This window comes from Notothenia rossii (assembly GCF_949606895.1).
Source record: "Notothenia rossii genome assembly, chromosome: 4".
NCBI classification, from domain to species: Eukaryota; Metazoa; Chordata; class Actinopteri; order Perciformes; family Nototheniidae; genus Notothenia; species Notothenia rossii.
The window spans coordinates 68,876,816-68,904,511 of record NC_136902.1 but is presented as its reverse complement, the minus strand read 5'-3'; the positions used below and the strand labels follow the sequence as shown (position 1 = coordinate 68,904,511).

The 27,696-nt window shown below is 38.1% G+C and overlaps 1 protein-coding gene across 5 annotated transcripts in view; it reads right to left on the bottom strand.

Annotated features, from left to right (window-relative positions):
- The window catches only part of cntn5 (contactin 5), a 139,405-nt gene that overhangs the window by 29,154 nt on the left and 82,555 nt on the right, over positions 1–27,696 (bottom strand). For all 5 annotated transcript variants that reach the window (XM_079676861.1, XM_079676860.1, XM_079676862.1 and 2 more), the window contains 6 exons: positions 22,902–22,997; positions 18,149–18,352; positions 11,189–11,291; positions 6,410–6,591; positions 764–900; positions 511–640 (listed from right to left, as the gene is read on the bottom strand). In XM_079676861.1, the coding sequence (XP_079532987.1) occupies positions 511–640; positions 764–900; positions 6,410–6,591; positions 11,189–11,291; positions 18,149–18,352; positions 22,902–22,997 (852 nt within the window). The remainder of the gene's footprint in view (positions 1–510; positions 641–763; positions 901–6,409; positions 6,592–11,188; positions 11,292–18,148; positions 18,353–22,901; positions 22,998–27,696) is intronic.

Genomic DNA, 27,696 nt, shown 5'->3' with positions numbered 1-27,696 from the left:
GTGATGGAGGCTGTGCTTTGATGACAAACGATAAAGTGGAGATAAGACTCTAATGGACTCTAATTAAACTCCATCAAAGAATCCATTGATGTCTCTCCTCGAGTGTTTGCTCCCATTAGTATAAATCTATATCTACAAGTCATTGCTTTTCGTTCGCCCCAGATATAACCAAGAACTGTTCCAGACTCTCCTCAACTTGATACGTGCAGGCACCTCATTGAATATAACCATGAGAGTCCTTCTTTTATTCATGCCGTCCCCTGTCTGGGTTAAATCAGGGACCATTGATTGGCAATCAGCACATCTCCCAGTTCAGCGTTCCACACTTGCATTTCAATCTCCCTTACCTATCATCCGGCACCTTATTCAGATGCCAATACTCAGTCTGCAGTTCTTATCATTGGAGAGTATCAAGAATGTCCATGTCCTTGGCATCATAACAATAACCCAAAATATGATTTAAATGTCCTTTTTGGACGAATATAAAGAATAAACAGAATGTGAAATTACCCAAAATCTTGAGTTCAGCATTAGAGTTGATGGACCCGTATTTATTTCCCGCAACACACTGGTACATTCCCGAGTCCGTCTGCTGCACTCTGTGAATGGTCAGTTCGCCATTCACTATTTCCATACGACCCTGTAACAATAAAAAAGCATATCTAAATATAGACTTAAAGTGATAATGCTACATATAGTGGGCAGGTAGTTCCATCTGGTACAATCAACAAAAGGAGAGGGTAGTGTGTATTAGGGAACGTACCTGGGATGTCAAGGGCAAACCATTCCGCAGCCAGTGATATGTGGGCCGGGGCCTCCCCATGGCCTTGCACTCCCATTGGAGCTTCTCTCCACTATCCATCTGGGTATCATTAATCATTCTGACCCACTGAGGGAGGGCTTACAGATAGGAAAAAAGAAGAAGATTTAGAATAAGTAATATATCCTTGAAACACACCCAAGACACCTGGACTTGGAGGAGAAAAACGGCCACAAATACACTGCCAAGAGGTCGTGTTTGAGACAGTCGCCACAATATGAAAGGCCCCACCAACTCTCCTACAAAAGGAGTAAAACATGCAGACTTTATAGGTATTTATTGTAATTAGTATAAAGTTGCTTTGTTGAATGCTAGATTATGATGATTATGATCTTTTTTTTTTACGTTAGACCGCTACTATGGACAGCAGAACGTTGCTAAGAATACTTTGATCGAGGGATTATGAGCAGACATTTTTTGAATAACCATTGTTTATATCTTTGAAGAGCATGAAACATTAAATTCATGACAGCTGAACTATTGGCATTAAAGAAAAATAGAACAAGGATAAGAAAACTGCGCGAGATAAGGAAGGAGGTTGGGTGATAGAGAAATCAGTAGAAGAAGACAGACAGGAAGTAAACACTCGAGGGAACACAGTATGGGCTCTGGCAGAGTGTAAAGACTGGTCAATGACATTTTTTTAAGATACAACAATGCTATTGCAGCAGTTCCACACACTTTGTTGTTACTTTGCATTAAAACGTAAACATTTTTCTGTGGAAGCTAAGACATTCTTTTAAAATAAATAACATGTTTAAATCAAGATCTTGTGTCAAATGATTGATCTTTTCAGTGAGTAGCCATGTAAAATGCCAAATAATATGAATGTCATTGTAGTGAAAAGGAACACTGTGAGAGTGATCAGGACCACCACCGGCTCACTGCATATTATTCTCTACTGAGCAGGGGCGGACTTGGACAACAACTGGGGGGGGGGGGGTGCTATAGTGAGTAAATACCGCTAGTAAATTATCGACGGGGGGGGGGGGGGGGTGACTTATCTGACCGACCCACATCGTCCGACCGGCCCACTTCAGAACCGGCCCATCGGGATTCGTCTCAAACGTCCCGATGGCCAGTCCGTCCCTGCTACTGAGCCTCTTTTGCGTTGTTTGTTTGTGTCTTCTTTAAAGGTCCCATGTCATGGCCATTTCTACTGATCATAATTCCATTGTTGAGGTATTCTAAAGTAGATTTACATTGTGCAATTTTCCAAACTCACATTGGTTTCTCATACAGCATCTCTGTATAGTATGTGTATTCACTCTCTGTCCTAAACGGCTTGTTGGAGCTCCGGCCCCCCTCCTCCCTGTGAGCCCAGTGTGGTCTGATTGTTCGGGACGTTGCGAGGCTCGCGGCTCAATGATCTGGCTTACTGGTGTGGTTTCCGGTTCGGCGATACAGTGAGAACAAGCGAAACTCATCCTGGGCACACACAAACACTCACAGCCGAAGTAAAAACAATAAGTGTGGCTTGACATTGATTAAGAAAAACGTTTACAGTATAAACGCTGTGAGAATGGATCGCGGAGAGCATTTCTCCGCGATCCCAACTCGTCTATTACCAACCAGGGAGCTCTATGCAAGTCAATGGGACTCCCTGTTAGTTGAAAATGTACGCTAAATGTCCTGGTTTGGGAGGAGCTCCGCGGATTGGTCCATTTTGGTTCCGGGAACCGCATCACGTCATGCGGTTCCACAAAGAAACAAATGGAAAAAGAGAAATCTCCAACGAGGCGCTCTGGGGCAGCATAGACAGGTCTTTTCTGTTTTAGAGTTTTACTCGCTACAGGGTGTACTTTGAGGGTTTGTGACTCTGCAGACCGAAAAACCTTCATAACACACAAGGGGACGGGTAATAACCAGAAAAGCATGACATGGGACCTTTAAGTCTTTTTGGGGTGATCTGTGTGTCTCTTAGTATTTTTTTTCGTCTCTTTTCAAGTGTCTTTTGTATCTTTCTGGTAATTACAGTATGTGAGCCTTGAGGAAATCATGTGTTCCTTTGTGGTAAATGTGAGTCTCAATGTAGTGCTTGTGCTATTTTTTTTGTTCATTTTTTCCCGTCTCTCTGGCAAGGCAAGTTCATGCATATAGAACATTTTAACAAAAGGCCATTCCAAGTGCTTTACAAAAAATGAAAACCATTAAGAGCATTAAGATATAGTGCAGGCAAATCCAGTTATAAAATGGCATTCAGAAACATTTCAAAACAATCATTAAAAGCGTTACAAAAAAGAAAACGCTAATACAGTGTAATCCAGTTAAAAAAAAATAAAAATAATTACAGAGCAATTTTAGAAATGAATTGTTTGGATTCAATTGAAAGCAGCGACAAAAAGAAAAGTATTTAACCTTATTGTAATCATTATAAATAATGTGTACCTTTGAGGTTATTGTTTGTCTGTTTGTAGTCATTTTGTTTGTCTTTGTAGTTGTTTTATGTTTCTATTTAGTTGTTTTGAGTGTCTGTGGTGGGTTTGTCTCTCTTTGTAGTTTTTTTTATGTCTCCATAGTTGTTTTGAGTGTATTTTTAAATATGTATGTTTCTTTGTGTTTATTATGAGTCTCTTTTTTGTTGGTAGGTATCTCTTTAATGGACATTTTCCAAGCGAAGGCCAATGGCTCTGCGTCTGTCAGGCCTGGTAAATAATCCATCCATGAAAGTATAAATGTATTGCAGTTGTAATCCCTTAGTAGCAAAGTCCTAAAATAAGCCATAGTTTGTTTAAGCCTCGGTTTTACCTTATGCCTTTTCATATTGCATATTTGTTTTAGTTGTTCTTTATTAAAAAATCCTTGAATCCTCTCAAGGCAAAATAAGTTTGATTTCTTCTGTACTTTTGCACTGCATAGATTTTCCTTATAGTAATAAGGCATCTTCTTTTCATGTCCTTTGTTCTGGATTTAGACCTTGAAGAACTGAGTGAAAATGCCCAACCTTTTCTAATGAGGTGCTGGCTCACAGCCAGACATCAAATAAAGGTGCCGAAATGTGTTAAGTGGTGTGGAGAACTAAAGGGCTGGTGTTAAGTATACTTTATACGGCAGTAAAAACAACAAGCACGCTTTTGAGGAGCAACACATGCAATATATTTGATCACATTTTCTTATTTTCTTCCATATTTGTATAGAACATTCCCAGAAAAGGCATACATCATGAGGATGTTTTTCACTTCCTGTAGCAAAAACAGATACAAGCTACATACTGTCATGTTCAGATTATTTAAAATATGGGATGTTTTTCTACCGCACATTTAAAATGTACTAAAATAGTTTAAAGAAATACCTGTTAGCAGAGAATAAAAGCCCCTCTCCAAATTGGATATGTTTTGCTACCAAATATTTGAGTATAATGATCATTAATGAGGAATTGTTTGTTCATTTGTATTTTTGTATCTGTATACACTCTCTCTATGATACTGCTTTTATTGTTGAACTGTATCAAATGTTTAACTGACTATGTATGGTACTTATTGTCACTGTAGTTATTAGAGACATTAGAAGTTGTCTTGTTGTTAATTTATTTATATATTGCCCATCGATTAAGATACGATTTTAGTTTTGACATATTATATTTTCCACTTTTCCCCTTGTCTCTGTTTATTTATGTTGCTATTATGCTTTTTTCATGGGATTGAACAGCTTTTTATTGGTAATGACTTAAGGGAGGTGGGGCAGGCTGTTATGGGAAATAAATTGAGGCGTTCTAACTTAAGCTAAAAAAATACATGAGTTTTTGTATTTATAGGATATTTTTCAAAGCCCATACACATTGGACACTCCAGTACAGCCTTACGGGCATTTATAAAAGAAAGAAAAGATCCAGGGCAACGTTTGTCAGACACGTGAGCTTGTTCTTTTTTCTTCTCCCTCTGAATGGCTGATCCATGCCATAGACAAACTCAGCAACTGTGTTTCCCGGGGAACCCTTAACCTTCTTTTCTTTTCCTTTTTTTCCCTCCACTTCACATTCTGCAAGGACTCTGTCGCAATTCAAGATCTGAGCAGCGTGCTGTATAGGCTGTTTGTACTTTCTTTTCATCTTGTAGTCTCTTTCTGTCTACTGGGGTCCATGCTGCATATGGTTGCACATTCTTCCATTCCAGTACATTTACACAAATATGACATTGATAAGAACCTTTTACACAGGGAAGGATCATTTTTGCGGTCTTGTGTAGGTGAAGAAATGTTAATCCCTATCCCAAGTCTTTTTCCTCTCTTATCTTAATCTCCTTTACCATATACTTTTTGCTCCGTGTTTTCACGTTCAAATAAGGCACTTCACTTACAAATGCATACGGGGACATCAATTGTTGTATTTTGTGAAGTGAATCTGTAATAGCAGTAATACGAAAAAAATTGTTTTATAAATGTGTGTATACATTATTAAAATAACACATGCAACCAGAACTAAACAACCAATTCATAAAGACTGAATGTGAACGATGTTTCCAGATATTAATACAAACATCTTTCTGTATCCAATGATACATATTGCATTGTGGTGTGTTTACAGTGTGTGTAGAAAGGAGGAAACCCCACCACTGAGCTGCTTCTCCTGCAGGAACATGCCAAGCACGTTATTTGTTATTCTTTGCATACGGCGCCTTTGGTAGAATGTGTGTTGTGTGGTTTGATTGCATGGTATGGTCAAGGTCTTGATCACAATGCGAGTTGAAGCTTCCAGAGGACCTGTGTAAATTACATTCAGCGTGAGGCTGCTACAAATTAGCTCCCTATTCTCCTTGTGATGTCAACAGAATGGAGGGAGCCAAGAAGTGCAGGGCCTTGGCTGTGTGTCCCATCGAGGCTCAGGCAGTCCATTATCTACCATGGTGTGCAAAGGCAGTAACTCAGCACACTTTATAAATTGTAAGATTTATAAAGTGGTTAGAAAACGAAAAACTGTTCTTTAAGGGAATTCTCTCCTGAATTTAAAATCTTATAATTGTACAAAACTCAATGTTTTTAATTGATAAGCTTATACTTTGTAATATTAATCATTTAAATGTCTACTTTAATATGAGGAAAATACAATATAAGTGGATTGGTCAAGATTGTTTGGTCTGAATTATTTATAATCAAAATCTTTAATGATTTTATTGTGAATGTATCATTTAATTTAAAGAAATGAGTCTAATCTGTTAACAAAAAAAATAATGTGTAGCTACAAAATAATTACAAACATGCATTTTGGAAATCAATATCCAAAGGCATGGATGTAACTACTAGAGAAAAATTGTATATATTTTGATCATATTATAAATGAAGAAAATACAGAGAACAACACTCTATTAAAACAACTTGTAGAGAGGTAGTTCAGATCATTTTGAACATTTGAAGAAAAAAAACAGCCGTCAGCTTGAAAAGATATCGAACCAAACTCAAAGAAATAGCTCATTGGTTGAAGTGATGAACACTTGTTAATGGAGTATCTGCTAGACATTGAATCTTAAAACTCAGCAGCTTGAATAACACAGCTTATGTCAAATTGCTACTTTAGACTTTTCTATTCAGACCAATATTCTAGAAAACAACACTTGCTCTTGTAAGATGTCTGATGGAAAGCAAAAGACAACTCACTGTAGACCTGTAGATGTCCTTTGAATGCAGTGCCTCCTCTTGGATTCTCAGCTTTACATTCGTAGGTTCCCGAGTCCTCCAGTTGAATGTTGGGAATCTCCAGCACAGCCTGGGACTTCCGGAGTCTGGCTTTTTTTGGGATGTTGCCATTAATCTTCCTCCATGTGATTGTTGGCACAGGACTGTGAGGAAAGAAGAGTGGAAATATAAAGTCAACGATACAGAGTCATAAAGGAAGTATTTACACACAATAGGATGTGAACTGCAATGATTGTATTATAATAGATAAATATAAACATTGTGATGAATCCGTCATCTCTCAATGACATTGAAACAATAATTAAACTAGTAGTTAATGTACCCTCATCTTAATGCAATTTCCTATATGTTTAGATTATCTCTAGTCTGCATCTATGTGAGAATATAACAAAGGACAAATAAAGGAAAACAAAGTACACCTCAGTCCTTTTCTTATATTGGTTGTGTGAGCTATTACAGACTTAACTCAAGTTTAATGCTAACCTAATCTAATTTCAAGACATGCCTGTGGCCTTTTGGATATTGTTGTCGATATTGTCACATTTTATCTTTATGGTTATTTGAAAAAAATAACCATCCGGATATTCAATAATGAAATTACTATACTATAATAACATCTAACTGTAAGATACTACACTAATGACCTACTTTGCATAAGTCCTTCATTTGTAATTACGTGTTGACAAGTTATGATGAGTATTTAAGTGTGAATCACTAACGTTTGGACCACTTGTGATATATTTACTATACCAAATGACCCACACATTATACCCCGGGGTTTCAGAGGGACAGGGACCAGATTCAAATCAGGCCATTAACTGCCAACAAGGTTTTTATGATTAGTGTTCAGGCAATGTCATTCATTCCTGTTTATTCATGGGTTGCCCTATAGATCCGTATGATAGATGACTTGCCCGCGCGGAGACAGAACGTCTGACTAGGCGCTCTGTATCGGTAGTGCTCTTGTATGACAACTAGATTTGACAGGTGTCTAAAAGATGGAAATGTGACACCATACAAACCTCCATTGAACCCATCAATCATTTAGCCAAGATGGAAATGTTACATCCCAGAGCTTTTTTATCTGCTCTAAATTCACAAGGAAATTGAAGAGCTCTTGGCTGCAGTGCGCTGAAATAAGGATTCAGAGGGTGTTTCGTATTATACTCAGCGTTACTTCACACACACACATTCTTTCACATTAGGCAGGAGTTTTGTGTCAACATTTCTTTGTAGACTTTATATTTTATTTCGGTTTTTTTTAATAGCCAGGTCATTACTGTAATGCATGCATGTAGGTGACCTGACATCACTTACACTTTTAAAAAGGGATTTCTTCAGTTATCAGGGCCTCACATTTCTGCACATGGATTTAGGGATAAAGTGTGATCACTAAAATACTATGTCTTGATCCAAAGTTTGACAAGTAAAGCAAGTGGTAATTTAATACACTTGGTAATGACAATATATGATGCCCTATTAAAAAATAAAAAGGCTGCCCCATGTCAGTCACTATTTGGTCACTTTGGTCTCTGTCGGCTAACATCTCTTTTGTAAATAAGTCATTTTGTTATTGTTGAACTCATGCTGAATGACTCATTTCTAAGAAAAATAATGAGCACATCTCTGGTGAACATTGCATAATTATTTGAGGAGATCTGTTGATTAAATAAATGTATCAATTATTCATATTTGTGTGTTAGAGTGCTTGACGACGAGTAACAGCTCTAAAATATACGGAATTGTCACTTGAGTTGGAACTTATGTAACATGAATTCTAGTCATAAATTAATCTATTTGAATAATGTAGGAAAAGTAAGTCGCTGTCATCACTGGCCAAATCAAAACATGTTCTATTTATATAGCCTAATATCAGAAATTACCAATTAGCCTCAGGGGGCTTTACAAATATGTTAAATCCTACAGACTAGTATCTCCTCGTCTGCAGTACAGAAAGCTATACATTTGCTGCGTAGGTGGTGAATGAACAGCACACATCGTCCCATACAGATTTGTTACGAGGGGCAACATGAGGGGCCTGAGGTGAAATCAAATATCTGTTTTCTTTTTTTTCACATGGGTCCATTTGTTAGTACTTGGCATTTTCATCCCAATATGGCTGTGGGCTGTAGGAACAACATAAGCACATGCTAACAATAGACAAAAAAAGATTGAATGGGCGCTCATGAATACGGCATGCAGTTGGAGCCCTTCCTTCGACATTACTGATGGAGAAATGTGCGGGAGACCTTTGGACGAGCCAGAGAACAGAGTAAATCTATAGAAACCTCCAGGGGCTGGAACATGAGGGTGAATCTTCCTGAGTCTGTGGTCGGATTTCTCTTTGGAGGCTGAATAATGAGCGCCTGTACGTGTCCACAGAACTGGGGGCGGGCAGGAGGGAATAAGCTCACTCTCAGATAAAGAAACTCTGCCTGTCAATGTCTTCCATATGAATCTGTGGGCAGTAACTCCACAACTACGAAGCTGATGTCCGTTTTATCAGAAGTGTACAAACTGGGTTTTTCATACTCGCAAAATGTGTTACACACTGGAGTTTATGTAAGGTGTTATCGTTTTCCATTCAACAAAGTGCCCATAGGCAGGCTCTGTAGATTACATCTTAATTAGAAATCCACACAATTGCTGCGCCCTCATCTGGACTGGTCTATTTAAAGGTCGAAAATTAAATCCAATACCAAACTTTAATGGAGAACTGGTTTGCTTCAGATCATTAAGATATATTATTCCACCAATTAGTTAATTTTCTGAAATCTTAAGGTTTTGGTCCCCCAAACCCTTGGTTTGCACTTGTATGATCTTTCAAAGACATTAACAAGAGAATAAAATGTATTTTCATTAAGAGGCTCTTTCTGTTGCTGCTGACAATGTGGTCTTTGTGGCCCTGTATAGTTCAAAGAGGGATGTAACTGCAAGGGTTTCAAGAGTATGATTCCCTTTCTGAAACTAAAAGTATATCCACCACTCTAGGGCAATTGGGATGAAAGCACCCACCACATGTCACATATTATATTTTAAGTGAAATTGAGTGGGCGAATGTGTAGCACATCAAAAGTGAAATGCCTTTTGAACTACATACTCCAATTTCCCATAAAACCAATGCAGCTTACAGCACAGCACTTTCCAGAGTATCCTGTAAGTCAGACAACAAAGTTTTGAATTGCATTTGTTTTGTTTGAAAAACTATATGAATTATATCATCATCTTAAAATGGCTGGCTAGCTGTTTCACATCAGCTAACCACATGTTTTCAATAGCTAATACACACATTACAAATGTGATCGGTCTATTAAAAAAGTGCTAATGCTGCCTCTTTTCAAATATATAAGGTCATTTGAAACACAAGCAACGCCGTTCTTGGCAATTATAGAAAAATCATTAAAGAGAATCCACTTTTACAAACCTACAGAATCATGAATAAAAATAGGTCTTGCAGAAAATACTAGAGACTACAACATTACATAGTGACTAGCGAAAGCATTGGACTATTTTTTTTACTGCTATCCCTTTCATTGTTATTGTCCCGTTGTTCTCTATGCCCTTGACTGTGGCCTACAAAGTACAGTAACTGGTAAATATCACGCCAGGCAATCATATCATGGAGCTTCTGCATTCACACACAAAGAACTCCTCTGCCCTTTCTTAGATAGTGGTGCCATCATAAATATTGAACAACAGGAGAACAAAACCATTTTAACTTCATTTTCAGGGCTATTTAGAGCCCGGCGTTTCTTAATAGGTGCATTGATAAAACATTCATCTCTTTGTGAAGGGGTAAGTGACTGCTATCACTGTCTGACTGAAAGCATTGCCTTCATTGAAGAAAGTACAGAGCAAGGACCGGCTCTGTTTGGGTGTTCAAAAAGCATCCAAAAAACGCTTGCTTAGCTTGATAGGGAAAACAAAAACGGTTCAAGATTATAATGCCGTTTCTATATATTTAGGAAATGACTTACCATAATGTGTATGCTTGATTGAAATCAAAGAAAACAAATATCAGGCCCTTAGTCATCTGTAGATTAGAGACTGTTTGCACTTAAGATATGAGTCAGCAATGAATAATTCATGTTGACTAATAATTACAAACAACATGGAGTGGGGATGACACATGATTTTGTTCCTCAAGTAAACATATTTCTTGTTATGTGACACACAACTTCAACCTTGCTTCAGCGAAAAAAAAAAATATTTATTTCAATTTGAACAGTAAGAGACAGTTTGTTAAATATAGAGCCTGCAATGCTAAGTTTAGTAACTGTGGTAAGTGGATTGAAATCTCTGTGTGTGTTTTCCCTCCTGGCAGACAACTATTACCAATTTCCTCTTTTCCAAAGATGTAACCCTGGCTTTCTACTTTCATGAAAGACTCTGAAAGCATCCAGGATACACAGATACATTTGGGCTCTCAATTATAAGAACACATGGGTCCCTAAGGCTGAATTCCCTATTCAGTCCCCCTTCCCTCCTCCATGCACTAACATGCAATCTAACAGCCGAGCTACGATGCTGCACTTGTCTACACTCACTTAACATCCCGCCTGAAGACAAGATATGCCTGCTTCCCTTTCAGGTAATGGAATAATGGAATTTAAAGAAGAGGGAAAGCACAGGATCTCTCAGCAACAGAGCGGGCTGTGGTTTACTGTTGCTGGTGATTAGTATGATGCTGCAGTAATAAACAACTACCTATATTTGTGCAATTCGGCCTTGTATACTTACTTTCCCAGAGCGAAGCACTCCAGTCTGACAGTGAGTCCTTTGGCAGCCAGAACAGATGTTGGGAAATGCACCTCAATTTTGGGCTCATATTCGCCCATGACACCTGGAAAAGGTTAAGAAAGAGGAATTGCAGACATTAGAACCAGGCAGATTGAAACGGCTACTTATCCCCCAACCCCCACTGCCTATTTCCCATCATTTTGGTCCTTTCTTGCAGTGTGGTGCACATAGCCGGGGCACAGTGATTTCAAAATAATACGGAGGCTCTCTTACTATTGCCTCTGTACCTGTTTTATGAGAATGCAACTCTTATAGAAAAAAGAATGAAGCAGCAGATCAAAATATCTTGAGGATTCCAGACCTTTCAGAGGCCAATTGTTCTTTGAATGATGCCGCAGCATGCCACTGGACATAATTAACACCATCTGGAGTATGTAACTACCCACAATTAGTTCATATTCTGACTATTATAGCATTAGTAATTTTGGTTTACGCCAAATACAGAGCGACGGAATAATCCTACAGAGAAGCATGTTGGAATAAAGCATGTACTGCACATGACATTTGAATATAGGTATTGCAATATTACATGCAAGTGTTTCTCTAATGCACATGTGTCAAACTCAAGGCCCGGGGGCCAAATCAGGCCCTTGGTGGATTTAATTTCGGCCCGCAGGATAATTTTTAATTACTATTAGATCTGGCCCGCCGGTATATTGCACGCACACCGTCACTCCATCCTGAGGGTTTCCTCAGCTCAGAGTCTGACCCCAAACATTGATGAACTTGCACCCAAGATGAGATGCCAAGTATCTGGGTTGAACTAGCATCACAGAGCAGCACACTGAGTTTACATGGATGTTTCCTTCTGCACTTTTTTTTCTTTGAGGGAAATAGCTTTTTTGAAGCTGTTGGTGGCATGTGGAAAAATGTAATCATAAGAAATGATTCTGGAGAAGCTGCAGATAGAGCTATAAGAAATGAATGTAAGTGATTATTTAATGTTTGATGTTGTTTTTATTGGCAATAATTTAAGCTTTGTTAGTTCCAGGTTTAATATGTGCAATAAGTTCATTTCAATAAGTTTAGCTATAAACATTGAACCAGTCCGGCCCTCGACTAGTGACCTTTTTTTTTTTTGGCCCACTGTGTATTTCAGTTTGACACCCCTGCTAATGCTTTAGTCAAAACTGCTCCACTAATTGAACATCTGCAATCCCTTGTGAGAAACTTTAGGAATTAACCTACCATAATACCATACAGTATATTTAAGCTGTCCAACAACATTTTCTCTGGCCTCATCCATCTCCTGAACAGTGAATATAATGTATTACCATTACATCGGAGGAACAGGATCGCACAATGTAACAAGGTTGGACTGAAGCACTCCTTTCAGTCAATCCCAAAATTAAAGTTAAATCCCAGGTCAAATGTACGTTGGAGGGTCTTGAACATGTTGTCTTCTGTGATGGTAATGTTATCTTAAATGTTTGTTTCCTTGTATCGTGTCTTAATATTTGTACTTGTTTGATGTTATAAATGGAGCTGCTGTGACGCAAGACAAACGTTTTCTATCAATCAATCAATCAATAAATGTTTATTTATATAGCCCAATATCACAAATGTTACATTTGTCTCAGTGGACTTCACAGTTTGTACAGAATATCAGTATGACAATACGACACCCTCTGTCCTTAGACCCTCACATCGTACAAGGAAAAACTTCCAGAGAAAACCCCACAGTTTAAAGGGAAAAATGGGAGAAACCTCAGGGAGAGCAACAGAGGAGGGATCCCTCTCCCAGGACGGACAGACGTGCAATAGATGCCGTGTGTAAATTGAAAATTTCTAGTATCGTATTGTTTAGTTAGAGCTGGTTAATAGGGTCAACATCTTTGCTGTAGGCCATTTTGTAAAGCCTGTTTTTGTACACACCATGGCAAATAAAACAGTACTGAAAATTCACACAAAGGTTTCAAGTGAAATTATCGGTGCGTGTCACAATATCTCATTAATTAAATAATATATGTTATCACAATATGATACAGTTGAATGAGGATGAATTATCATGTTGAATTGTTGCAAAGCACTTTGTAGTCAAATCAGTTAGAAAATGCAGTCATGTTAGCCATACTCTGTGTAGCTAAGAAATGGTGGATAAACAAGCCTCATAAACAAACCATAAGGATGTTGAATTAACACACATTCCCCCAGACAACAGGGAAAAGGAGTGTATTGTCCTCATAAATTAGTGAGTCACTCCACAGTTCCCAAACACATTGAGAAGTGATAACGTGTTATCAGTGTTGCTTAGCGCCACTATGACTAACACCTCGGCTCTAAGTCACAGCTAGAGGACAAGTTTTCTTTGTTTATTCTTCTGTATGTTGAGGCGGCTATTAATATCCATTTGCAACAACGATAAGTCAGATGGCATTGAGCAAATTTGGAGTAACAAAATAAAACACCTTCATCTGGGATGTAATTACTACTATCGCTCTTATTAAATTGGAGTTTGCCTTATGAATATTACATGAGCATTTTACTCTTTACAGAGGCATTTTAAATGTACACACCATTATTGCATGTGAGCACGACTGGTGAACAAACTGCTAACCCCAGCACCTTCCTGAATTCACAACTAAACATATCAGAGCGTTAGCAGTGCCCGACACATACACCGAAACGCACATGATCAGCAAGACAAATGACCAGAATGACATTTGAGAAACTATAATTACTGCCCCTACGTGTACCTGCCACCTTTTATGTGACAGCAGGAAAGAAGGACTGGGGGTATTGAGTTGTGGCCCACTTTGTATGGGAAAAGAGTTTTATGATATTTGTTCCAAATAACTTTTCAATTTCAATCTCATTCTCAACATTTATAGCTCCAAAGAAGCCCTTCCCACATGATGAATTTGCAATATTTCACAGGATCATGCCATAGTATATTCAATATCATATTCAGTGTCAGTGGCTGGACCTGACAGGATCGAAATAAATATTGCCATGGCCTGCTGAGCTAAAACATTAACAGCACATTTTATGTTCCAGTATAATTTATTAATCACATGGAAATTACATTTTTATATTGCTTTGTTGTTCTGCAAAGTGATCAAAACAGAGTAAAATGCCTTTTTTTTTAATTTATTTCCTGCGACAGCAAGGTTATAGAATGGGAAAAATGTGTTTTTACGAGTCTCTGAAATAGTCTCAGGCCATTTTCTGAGACGCAGATAACTTTTGAAACTTTTTAAGAAAACCAGGCTGTTATCGAAAATGTTGACTTGCTTTTCATTATTCATAATAAATGCAATCATACTCTTTTATATAATGAGGGTGAACTTAAATGAACCTGAATTCTTAACTGGTTTAATATGAGTTGGTGTTTTAATTATGCTTATTTCAATTGTAACGTCCACATGCGCATACTGTATCTCTATGACTGTCTTTGTGAAGCCTGTCATTGTCTATATGTGTATACAGAATTGTGTTTATCTGTGTGAGTAAATAATTACGGAATTATCTTTTTTTACTTTATGCTGCAACAGGATCACTAACTACTTCTGTATAAGATATGCTTTCTGCCCTCCCGCTTCTACACATTTGTGTTTGTTGTTTGGATGTGTAAACTGTCTAATTGTGAAATAGTAGAATACATAAAAAAATATATAAAAAAGCACTTTGTTTGCTTTTCAAAATACTTTATACAGTATTTGAAAAAACAACAAATGTGTCGTGCTGTCATTTCTTCAGAACAGTGGTGTGTACAGCAATCGGAAACTGAAGGAGTGCTAATACACAAACATACCGTTTACTGCATTATGTTCCTTTAACTAATAAAATCAGATCTCCCTGTCCAAGAGTAGACTTGTAATGGGTAAATAACAACTTTGTTTTAATTTTCCATCTCCATACATTTGAATTGGTTGCAGTCTGTTGCTGGACAGCTGGATTGGTTTCCTCTTTGTAATTGGATTGTCACGACCATGTTGATGTACTCAATGGGGCCCTAAAGGCAGAGATCCTCCATCTGCACGGCAACAGCAATGCAGCCATGTTTCATACCAGGAACATGATTCACATTACATAGAAGGTTGTGATAAACCAGTCAATCTCTAATAATGTGATTTATTTTTGTATTGATTTTTGTTGATTCGATTTGTGATGATTAGATTCCTTGGGGTTAATCTAGGTAACATGTCGTGTTTGGAGTTGCTGCATCTTTTCAATGCACACAATCCATTAAGCCATTCTTTACCATAACAGTTTTGTATTCACAGCTGGTGCTCTGAGGATAGCAGAGTGTGAACACTCAGGGTAAAGGACAATGAGATGTTTTGACTACAACACTAAGAATATGTTGGCGAGTAAATAATCATGCTGTCACCCAATATGGCTCTGGGCCTATATCTTCAATACAAATCTATAGTGTAGTACTGAAAACATGCCCATATGGAGATGACATGTGTCTGCAAATATTATGTTCCACTGATTTCTCCGTCGGTGTGGAGAGGGAAAATATCTCATGACAACAATAACACTACGAGTACTGCAGTCCAATTGGAAGATTAACCATGTATTTGTGTGTGTAGTACCAACAAGGAGCCTGCATGTTTTTGCCAAGATCAATTAAATATACTCAAACACAATGAATTAAGAATTGTAGTCATAGATGGATACTTCATACAGTTTACTTCTCCAAAAACAGTCCTTATGTAACTCAGATTTAGTGGTGTTAACTCCATGTATTAAATGACCTGTCAATCAAATTAATTTACATTTACAGTGTTCAAAATCTTCTATGATGATATGGTTTAATGTAATGTCTCTATAACTATACACATCTGAAAATAGCATGCCTGATTATATAAATATTAATTTAGTACACCAAGCCTTTTTTGTATCCTATGTCAATTAAATGGAATGCAAAATGAATATGAAACCCTAAATCAAATTAGGGAGAATAAACTAATATATATTTTCAGCTATACATTGTAGATGGCGTAAATATCTCTATATTCCATCACTTTATTATTCCATTAACAGATTATAAATATCATATTGCATTATCCCAAAGCCCTAATTAAGTTTGCATTCAAATATTTGTTTAATAAACAATTGCCATCAAAAGCATTGTCTCTTCTTAACAGTCTTATAATGAGAAATAGTGACCATTTTATAATCATGTATTTAAAATAATAGCTTAAGTGAGCCACGTCACTATGAGTGAAACTGCAGGCAAACATAATGTTAACAGTGAAAACCACTCCTGAATGATTAAACTCTAGAAAATATCTGATTATTTATGCAATTTCCTACACAGCAATTTCATTTCATTTTTTTCTGATTTAGAGCCATTTCAAAGTCACTGATATCCACAGGAATATTATGCACCTCCTTCTATCCACCCAAAGCAGATAAATCAAAGGAAGCGTGTTGCTGAGATGAATTGTATATCTGCTTTAAAACAGTGCATTAGCGCAGAGTTAGGTGCTTAGCTCCACTCGGCTCAAGGTGGATTGTGAATTGACGATCAATGGCTTCCAGCAGGGCATAATGGAGCCCAGATGCTTCTTTTGATTAAGAGAGTCAGGGTAGGAGCTGACAGTGGTGAGCCGCACACACATCCAGCTTGAACTGTCTGCTGTGTAATAATCACTCAATTTTACTGAGGAACAGATTGCAGATTGTCTGATTGGTCGGACTCCAAAGTCTGAGGGGTGCACACAGAGCAGGACCATTTTGGTGTCTGCTGTGAGGTGTGCCAATGCAATTTTCAGCATTTTAGACCCAACATAGAAGCCTGCTGAACATCATGAGATTTGCAGACGCCAAGGCATTTTCTGGCATAGTGGACCTACAGCTGTAGAGATTTGATTTGGCCCTGTTGTGATGCAGGTGAGTCTGGCGTCCTTCAGCCCAACATCATGGCCACATTATGGAAGGAAAACCAAATATGTATGCTGTAAGTTCTTGTTCCATCGCTTATCGTTGAAAAAATGAACAGAAAACACATTTTTGTTAGCTATTAACAACATTAAAATGCTGATAGCAGACGGACCGCATGCTGTTCTGACTGTATTGCATCCCCGTTCATGAGAGACGCAAACCAATTTAGCATGGTTATGTGGTCAGTATTATGTGTGTCTCTGAGGGCCATTTCATACAAGGTTATGCAAATACAGAGTGGGAATCGTGCTAGGAGGGATGTAATCCTTATGAGGTGAATGTGTGTTGCGGCATTTGGAACAAACCTGGTTCCAGAGGCCCTTCCACAGCTTCACTGGGGATGTAATCTCAGTGGCTCTTTGAAACATTGACAATGACAGGCACCTGTGTGATGTGATGGACGTCTCTCTGTGTAGTCAGATGTAAGAGAGCCTGTAGGTGAAATCCACACCTGTATCCGACAAACAGCTCCACGGCATGGCTCCTGAGAGGCTAGTATAAAAAAGCGAAATCCCATCCACAGCAAGGGCCATTGATTCAGTTAATTTTATGCCGGAAAATGATTTCCCCGACGGGCAGTTTCGCCAAAGCACATTGCGAGTGAAGAAGGCTCCCCACACTAATGTTAAAGCATTGCTCACTATCTATTTACCGTGTGTATGGAATTCATAACATCCTCCACTAACATGAGGCTCAGCGAAATGCAGAAGACCGTCCCACGTTTATAAATCTGATCAGACACTTTTTTTTTTTATCCAAATGCATTCTAACACAATAAAATGCACCAGCCGAATACAAAATGTGCTTTTAGATTTTCATCTGCGCTAAGCAAGTTTAGAGAGAAGAAGCATTGTAATAGATCTAAAAATAAATACAAAAACGAAATCATACTTTTAAATGAAAAGTGCAGCATTTTCCGCGTGGATTATCCAATACAATCCATTAGATTTGTCCGCCTAGGGCATTTATACAAATCAGGGCCCATGGTGAGTGAGAGTGCCTCACCGTCGGTTTTCAGTGTTAGAGGCGTTGGAGGGCTCAGAACCCTGGCATTCGTCACCGTGTTCTTCACCAGACAGATGTAACTTCCCACATCAGAGGGTTGCACCTTGGAGATGTACAGGTTTCCCGTGTCCTGGGAGATGAAGCGCCGACTGTCCTCAGCAACAAACGAGGGGAACTCATTAAACACCCAGCTGTACATGATCTCTGTAAAAGAAAGTGGAGAACGTACGGATTAGAAATGAAAAATAACCTTTATTTGTGGTTGTATTAAGTGTTTTCATAGTCTTCTATGCATTTAATTATTTAGCATATAATCTCTAGTGACTTTAGAAAATGCAATAATACACCTTTCATGGCATCTAAGATCACCTGACCCCACATAGGTCAGTAGTTTGAGGTAAGGTTATTATTTCATAGACTTCTTTACAATCTTGCTGCGTTTATTAAGCAGTGGAGTCGCTCCCTGATGAATAATAAAGTGTGAGGAATGCAAGAGTGAACTCTGAACTTGAGCAGTCATAGATCAAAAGTAGTCAAACTAGTCCGTCCTTGAGGATTTAATAAGAGGTGGAAAATACATGCAATGCTGAATAGTACATGCATTGTCTAAGCATTCAACTTTAACTGGCAAGACTTCACTGCAAAACAAATCTGATTGATCTAGCATGTTGAATATTGCGATGTTATGAAGTATAGTTAGGGTTTTCACATCCATTAGAGTAGAATACACTATATTGTATGTTAACTGCAAAACACTATGAACATTTTTAGAAGCTGATAATTCAGCAAAGCCATGTTTATCACTGCTTGAAATGTATGAATAATCTTTAAAAGAAGTAATGAGTATGGGATTTGCAAAGGATCAGCTTTTCTTCAGCATGCAATGAGTGCTAGTCTATACAAAGTCAAGGAAACAAATAAAGAGGTCCCTGAAGGTGAACAAAAACAATTATACAGGGCTTTAATGAGCCTGGTATTTGCAGCTCAGTTATGTAATGAATGGATGTACCATTGAATAGGTAAAACTGAGATTCAGGGTGAAATGATTTCAGTAAGCAGCAAAAATAAAGCACAGAAAATAGTTCTGACTTTATAGCCAAAACTTTTTAGACTAGTTATAAAAGGTAACTGCCTCTAGGTTGAGTTTTTATTATTGTATTCATGACTAACAGCATGTTATAGAGGCAAATTGAATTGCTGATCCATAGGCAGCACAGATGTGCTTATGTTTTTGCTTTACAATGCTTGCTGCTACACACATTAAGTTTTTTGAAACAAAATGTGGGTTTGCAGAAAGATGGCTATAAAAAAAAGAGCCAGAAATCGTTGGTGGTTAAGTGACCCTGAATAGGATATAAGTGGGTAATTAAATAGATGGATGGATCAATGCAATATGATGAAGATAGTGTAGACTTTCTGTTTTATTTCCCGTCTGTTCTGCAAAGCCCTACACAGCCACATCCACCATTTTACATATCAAAAATACTCTTAAAGTAAGGAATAAGTTAATCTGTTCAATATTTTACAACTCTTTGATTTCACATTCATAATCTATCTGGTCAGGAGGACAATTTGAAGGCATGTCTTCTTTAGATTATCAATTTCTATTCTCAATTATAACTAACTAATGTTTCAAAGATGCTCTGAACAGGTTCATGCTGTGTTTAATGAGGGCTCAAAGTCAGTGACGCAATGAGGTTGAAATCTGAATCAAATTCAGGATCCTTTTACATTTAGTGTAAGTCAATAGATGCATTTTCAAAATCAGCATCCTTTGCTTAAAGAGGCCAATTTTTTTTGGTGTACCTTTCCTCTGGAGCAGGGGTGTCAAACTCAAGGCTCGGGGGCCAAATCCGACCGTGACTTCATTTTATGTGGCCCCTCAAGAGCTTGCAAAGAATAATACGTTTATTATACGGTTACATGCCGCTTTATATAAGCACGTTGCCCATAAACTACTTGTCCCACAATGCTCCTCAAATTTGACTTTTTTTCTCAGAATTTGACTTTTTTTCTTCTAAATATACCTTTTTTGTTATAGTTGTTTTTCCAAATGTAACTTTTTTTTCAAAATGTCACTTCTTTTAAAAAAAAAAAGTCACTTTTTTTTCTTTCAAAGTGTCACTTTTTTTTATTCAAATTTCGCTTTTCGTTTTCTTCTCCAGAATTTGGCTTTTCTTTTTAAATCATTTTGTGAAATTCTCAATGTAGAGACTTGCAATTATTTTCCCTAGACTTCTGCTTTCAGACGTAGTTAATTATGAAGTCATTACCCTATCCGATAATAATCCAATGCAGAGGAAAATAATGTAATGTAACACATTATTTTATATATATGTATTTTTATATACTCTTAAAATTACAACCGGCACTTTGAGTGCAGCCATAATGCTGATGTGGCCCGCGATGAAGTTTGACTCCCCTGCTCTAGAGTCTATATAGGATGTTGTGAACGTAAATAGTCTGTAAAGGCTGGAATCCTAAAGTTCCCTCAGGAGGGAGTTTGTCTCTCACACACTCCCCCCTTCTTGACACAACATGCAATCATGAAAGCTGAAAATGAGCATAATAATCTAATGAGAGGGAAGCAGGGATTGAGGATTGAGGATTGTAGCTAAAACAGATCATGTTAAAAATATATATAGAGTAATAAATTATTTTTTTGGGGGAGAATAACAATTATCAATGACACCAGGGGCCCAATAGGTTTTATTGAAACTACTTTAGTGTCATAAAAGTAAAATACTATTTACCAAAGACACATAAAAAGTGATTACGAGCGTTCAAAGCCATGAAATAGAAAATATTACACTGTTCACATCCCAGTGATTCCACATTATTTTCACTCATGAGACCTATCTAATTTAAGTGGCATTTTAATGTCTTTGAATCCTCCCACAACCAATTGTACCCAAGCATTGTTTAACGCTCCCTCTACAATGTGAATTTCCATTGTGACACGGTCGGACTCACCTACGCATTCATCACACCGGCAAATGTTATGGCTGTGGCATTTTACTTAAATCATTTCTTTGCTGTTGGAGATCATTTTTCATTTTCATGTCAAAGCTGAACAAATACATTATAATAGTACCTGTTTTGTGTATTTGAGCATCATATTTATACATGAGAAATTATAGGTAACAAAATGAAACCCTCACACCCTGTTGAGCATGCCTGCCATTCATCAATATGCATTACGTAAATATTCTACATATATGTCAAACCTGAACAAATCACTGTGACTTTCTGGGTGCAGTATGATTACTTAGGCCGCTGTTTGACAGGCTAAATGTAACACATTTGTATAGCTTTGATTGAGAAACCATCTAAACTGGTAAAATATGAACACTTATCTCTTAACAGTCATGTTAGCCAAGGTTGCCTTGTCAAGTACTTTAGATTTTCCTGCTTTTAAACCTGAAACGCTTTTTATTCATCGAAAAAACAGACTTTAAGAGGAATAGGAAAGCTTTAGTACCCTTTGATAGCAATTTGTTAAAGTCACAATGTTATTAGATGGCAGTTATTCTGGGATTCAGGTGCCACAAGTGTCACTTTGTAGTAGTAGTGTACTGACTTTGGTTCTCAAATAGTGATATGACAACCTCTCAGAAAATGTTGTTATACTTCATCCAAGCAAAAGCAAGGATTTAAGTATTTCAATGACTCATCACAGTCCGTTTCTCACACTAGACTTTATATATTGAGGTCATTTCATGATATGATGTTGAATCGTATGATTCCTAAATGCAATGTTAGCAGTGGAATGATTATTTATATAACATATTCTGTATTGATCCCACAATCTAATCCCAGCAAGGTAACATGAGGGTCTCACAGTATGTAATTGACCCGTGGTCAATTTTACAGCATACAGCAGCAAGACTGTAACAAACCTTAAATGACAGAAAATCCTTATTTCCATTATACAGATCTCACTCCATAACATAATATATATATATAGATAACATAATCATCTGCAGTGTTCGATTCCAATTTTATGTCAATTTCCAACCTTGAAATGTGGGTAAAAAGCATGTACTGTATGTACTGTGGGTTGACCTTTTGTTTAGTGTGAAAAATGACATCCACGGTGAGCCAAAACAACACCTGTGGTGTGATGGATGAAGAACTTTAAGGATGAGAACCATCTGTACTTCATTTTAATCCGTCAATCATGAATCATTAATCTTTATTCATCAAATATATTGGTCAGTGAGCTTAAGGTTGAAAGCATGTTTTAAAAAAAGCATCCAGAAAGCAGAGCTGGAGAGCTGTTGGCAAACATTCCAGTGGGTGCAGTGCAGCGGTACGAGCTGATGCAAACAGAAAGCCTGGATGATTCATGGCTCACATAAGAGCCCACATTAGAGGACAACTGCAGAGTGGGATATTCTAGATATACCATTAAACAGTGATGCACTATGCTTTGTCTATGTGAAATAATTGGCTGTGCAACATTCTTTTAATTTCTAATGATCCAGCACATTTGATTTCAGAGAATCCATGCCCTGGCTGTGTTGTCGCCATAACTCTGTTTTGGTCATAGCTCTCATTTGAACGACATGGATGAATACAAAAAGAGCAACATGAAAATGAAATGCTAAATTATCAATAAGGGACCCAGGCTAAGTCAAATCTTTGCTCCTTGTTGATATTGAAATTGGGATGAATGGGTTTATGGACAAAGGCAGTGAAGAGAAAAAGCATGTGTTTTTCTTCTGGCTGGGACTGAAGGTCAACCTCTTACCTGGTGAATGAGGAGGAGGGGTACACATGAGGACCACCCCTTGGCCTTCACGCACAGAAACGCCACCTCTGGTTTTCCCACTGAAAGCCCCGAGATCTGGAACAGAACACAAAGACAATATCTTTCAGCAAAAATATATCACATTTATGACATATATGGTACAGTAAGTGATCGAACACAGAACCGGTTCTTGAATTGCCTTTACATGTGCAACAACCTAACGACATCAGTTGGTCTCGGACTGGTGCAATGACAGGGAGACAAAGGTATGATAAAAAGCTTCAATTCACAGCGCAAGTTGTTGTATACATATTTGTTCCAAAGGGAGGAACAATTGGCAATATGCTGAGCATTTGTCAACACAGTGTGCCTTAAAGGGCAGAAAGGTCTTGTTTCCCTACGTGTGAGGAACACATCCCCTCAACCCAGTAGTGTCACTGGTCCAACTCCTAAAGGTACAATTCTGTTTATTACACTAATGTCAGGGGCAATTGATAAAGGGTCAACATGCTGTTGTATCCTTGGGTATAACAATTCTCCCTCATTTGCTCCTGTGGGTATTGTCCACAGTATTCATTGTTACATGGTCTAATATATGTAATGAATGTAATGTGAGGCGCTTTTAGCATCTGGAAATGCGCTAAATAAATATAATAAATTATTGTTATTAAATATTAAAGGAATCGATAAAAACATTTGTATACAAAAATTGCTCCCATCCCTAAACATAGGGAAACAGTTAACATTTGAGTTGGTAAGGATGATGTTTCCCTTTTTTTTAGATTTAGAGAAGCTGTGTACTAAATAAAAAGGGACTTTTATGCTTTTGGAATTACGTAGTCATCTTATTTATTCATTTCCTTTTCCCTTTAATTTATTTTGTATACTCTTCCAACAAATACCATTCTGCATTCTTTATTTTATCTTGTTCATTTTGTGACTACACGTGAATGCGTTTTTGTATTCGTAGATGGAGAAGAGCATTGACAAAAGATGTGCTGACGTATCAGTGTTGGCTCGATAAAGAATATTGGAAACATTTTGAGTTGCTGGCACACAGAAAGAGCTTTTGTCTTCCATCTGATTCCCGATCACGTTCTCCCACACAGCTGGTTGTGTTCGCTGCTTCTAGCGCTTGTCGCTGTACCAGCAACTCCTGATCCTCATGCACATAATGCACATCAACATTGTCCAATGTGAACATACCAAGAGACAATAGAGAAGCTTGGGCAGTCACACGAGAGAGGCATAAGACTGGTGTCTAAGTGGAAAAAAGAAGATGAAATTATCACATTCGATCAATGAAGTCATGCTCTGGACGCCAGATTTACTTTACTTAACCAAACATCTTTTATGGTTTCATTTTTGAATGTACTATTGTGACAGATTTAGTTTTCACCTTGTTTCTTTATCTGTGGAAGTAGGGCAAAGCATATTTAATCTGAAATTCCAGAACTGCAGCCCTTTAGACCCTGATACTGCCTGTTTCATTTCTAATTGAAGCGATGCCAACGTGTGGAAATGAAGCGACAGGCTGCTGACCCAGGGCGGGTCTCTGTGTCTTCACCACTTTCATATTATCACTTTGAGAGGCAGTGTTTACCACAACCCTGGAACAGTAGGATAATTATGCCTCCAAGCAATTTGTGAAACCTGCATTTTTCACTTAATTTATTTAGGCCTATTTTATGAGAATAATGGTTTGTATTATTTATCTACAAATGTACGACACTTTCAATTTCCTGTCAACGTGTGTTTTTCTTCCAAAAAAATCAGTGTGTCATTTTTGTAGACAGATAATGTAACTTAGAAAAAGAAATTCGAATTGAGAAGTGTGAGACTGACCGTTGAGCGGCCCGACCAAGCAAGGAGGCAGAGAGTTCACATATATCCCGGTGTGGGCATTTACTTAATCATAGACACGTGACATGACACAGCCTCAATCTGACTTTCCATGTGAACACCATCACCAACCACAAGGCTCTCACCCCCACTGACAGGAAAACAGAGCCTAAATAGACCCAGACCAATCAAACCAACAAGACACAGGTGAGGGGGGAGGAGACAACACAGGGCACCAGTTGCACACAATCAGCAGCCACAGACATGGGGGAGTGATATGTCAACTTTACACAGTGGTAACTTGTACAATTAATGCAACTTAACGTCATCATTTATACAACCTCAACATATTATTTGCACCCTGATTATTCTCAACCGCTGTCATTCTTACACCAGCATAACTACTTTCGGCGCTCTCGCTAACTCCCCTATCTTTTCAGGCGGAGCCGAGGACCCGACCAGCACCTGCCAGACGACATTCCAATCAATACGGTTCAATCAGTTAATAAATACTACCTCGATAATTAGTGCAAATATGTAATATCAAACTGTACTGTGCAATCAAGCTAATAAAGTGCAAAAGTTACCTTTGTCACAAGAAGAAAAAAAGCACACGATAATTACAATACTAAACTAAAGTTTACTTTAAAACCATTAAAAAAAGAATTACCTTAACCTTGTCAAAACAAGAGTGGAGGAGGAGTAAATATTTCATGTGGTTCAATTGTTCAATGCACTCCCTCAGTAGACTCAACCAGGAGAGTAGCCTGTCATACAATCTGGATTTGAAGCCTTCACTCCACACAAGAAATCAATCCGCCATGCCGACCACTTCCTGTACTTGAGAGAAGGAATATCCAACACTGAACAGACAGATTATTAGCACCGGAGAGAGTACAATGCTAAAACACCACACGAAGCTAACATTCCTGTAATGCAAATGACTGTAGAGACCGATTCATTTAAAATGTAACTTTGATTGATTGAACCTTTTATCTTAAATTGATTTACCACAGATTGGACTGTCAATGCAATGTTAGCTGCCTCCAATCAAACAGGGGGGGGTGTACCGTATTGTAATGCGTTTCGATATTGGACCTTGACAGCTTGGCCTGCTTCCTTGTGATACTCAATCCCATCATCTTGGCCCATTTGCTGTGTGTGACTAGTGCTGATGTATTTGTGCTAACAACCTGCCACCAGAGTATAGGGATGGAGAGCCGCTGATTGTGGCCATGTTCCCTATTGATTCACCAGCAGCTGTCAACACCCTGTCTTTCTGTGTCAGTGTGGCTACCATCTGCATCATATATTCCCTTTTTTATTTGCAGATCAATTACTGCACATTTTATTTTATAATTTGTAATTGTATTTATTACATATATTTTATGTATTTTATGATCATTTTAATTTAATTTATATACTTGCAATGTATGTGTTGTAAATGATTTGTTCTCTGTCATTGAGAATTGTGTAGTCATACAGTATGGAAATATGTGAAAGTCAAGTCAATATTTCTCTATGTGAATACTGTGATTATCATACTCTGTTATTGATGATGTAAATAAATCCAGTTCAAATAATGTGCAGATCAATGGTCTCTGTGCTGTTGCTTGAATGCATAAACAGATGAAAGGTGGGCTTATTTGATTTTTTACGTTCAGACAGCGGTGATTTTGGCCGGCCGTCTTTCCTGCAACGGCAGTTTAAACTGTATTTCCTCCGCACACTGAGCTCTGATTGGTCAGCAGGCGTGGTGCTTTCGCTGAGTTGATCTCTTATCCTGGAACCTATCCTGCTTCGGAGCACAGACTAGGTTCCAGGATAAGTCACCATGGGGATCTAGCCCGCTAAAAAGTGAACCAGCTTCGTAGTACCGGAAATCCCAGAAGTTATCTTGCTAAATGAAAATCCTGTTTCGTAGTATACCCCCCAGGTTAGGTTGCAGGCTAAGAGATCAACTCAGTGAAAGCACTGCCTGCTGACCAATCAGAGCTCAGTGTGCGGAGTTTAAAGCGATCAAGTCATATTACAGGAGAAAGGAAATGCAGGAAAGACGGCCGGCAAAAATCACCGACTGTGTGAACGTGAACGTGAACGTTAATAGAATATCACCTCCCATCTTCAGAGCAATCTGACTGTTATAACATTAGCGTTAAGAAAGCTTACTTAAATATCTGCCACAACATAAGTAACCGGATCAGAGTAACAAGTACAGTCCGCGGCATATCACATCATAATCTATCATTTATTTCCTTATCTGAGTCAGCTGAGCCGTATCTGGCCGTGCAACATTCACAGTGTCACATACTGTATGCAGAAGTATTATTTTAAGCAACACATTAAGTTGATGAAACACTCGAGACAAATGTAATTAAAGTCAGATCCACTCGTGTCTTAGACGGGGCAGTGATATCATAAACCTGTTAATGTACGCATTCAAACACTTTTTCTTTTACCAGCTGTATTCACCTTGCAGGTGCAGCTATGTGGCTTTTATCCTGGATAAAGTGTTTAAGTCATGGATGTTTAAAGTTTAACTTCTTCATATTTGTCTAATTATATAGTTGAATTTTCATTCAGGAAGTATGACGCTGTGCTGTCAGTACGCTTGTCCATGTTTGTGATTGGTCGAATGCTCCAAATACCACCCCTTTCATGTGAACGCGCACCTAGATAGGACACGGCTGGCTTGAGCGATCGAGTTGATAGCCAGCGTCGTAGGACAGTTTAGCGAGAGCGCGTATGTTTTGGATTAGGCCAACCGGCTAACTCAAACATATCCGGGTTAGGTTGAACCAGCTTCGTAGTACAGGCCTCAGCTGTCTAAGGACTATTGTTTTTACATCAACCTGTAATTAGTGACCTACAACACGGCTGTTGTACTTGGCAGCTACCAGATGTGAGTGTGTGTGTTTCAGCAGATATTCCTCCACTTCAATGACTCAGTCAG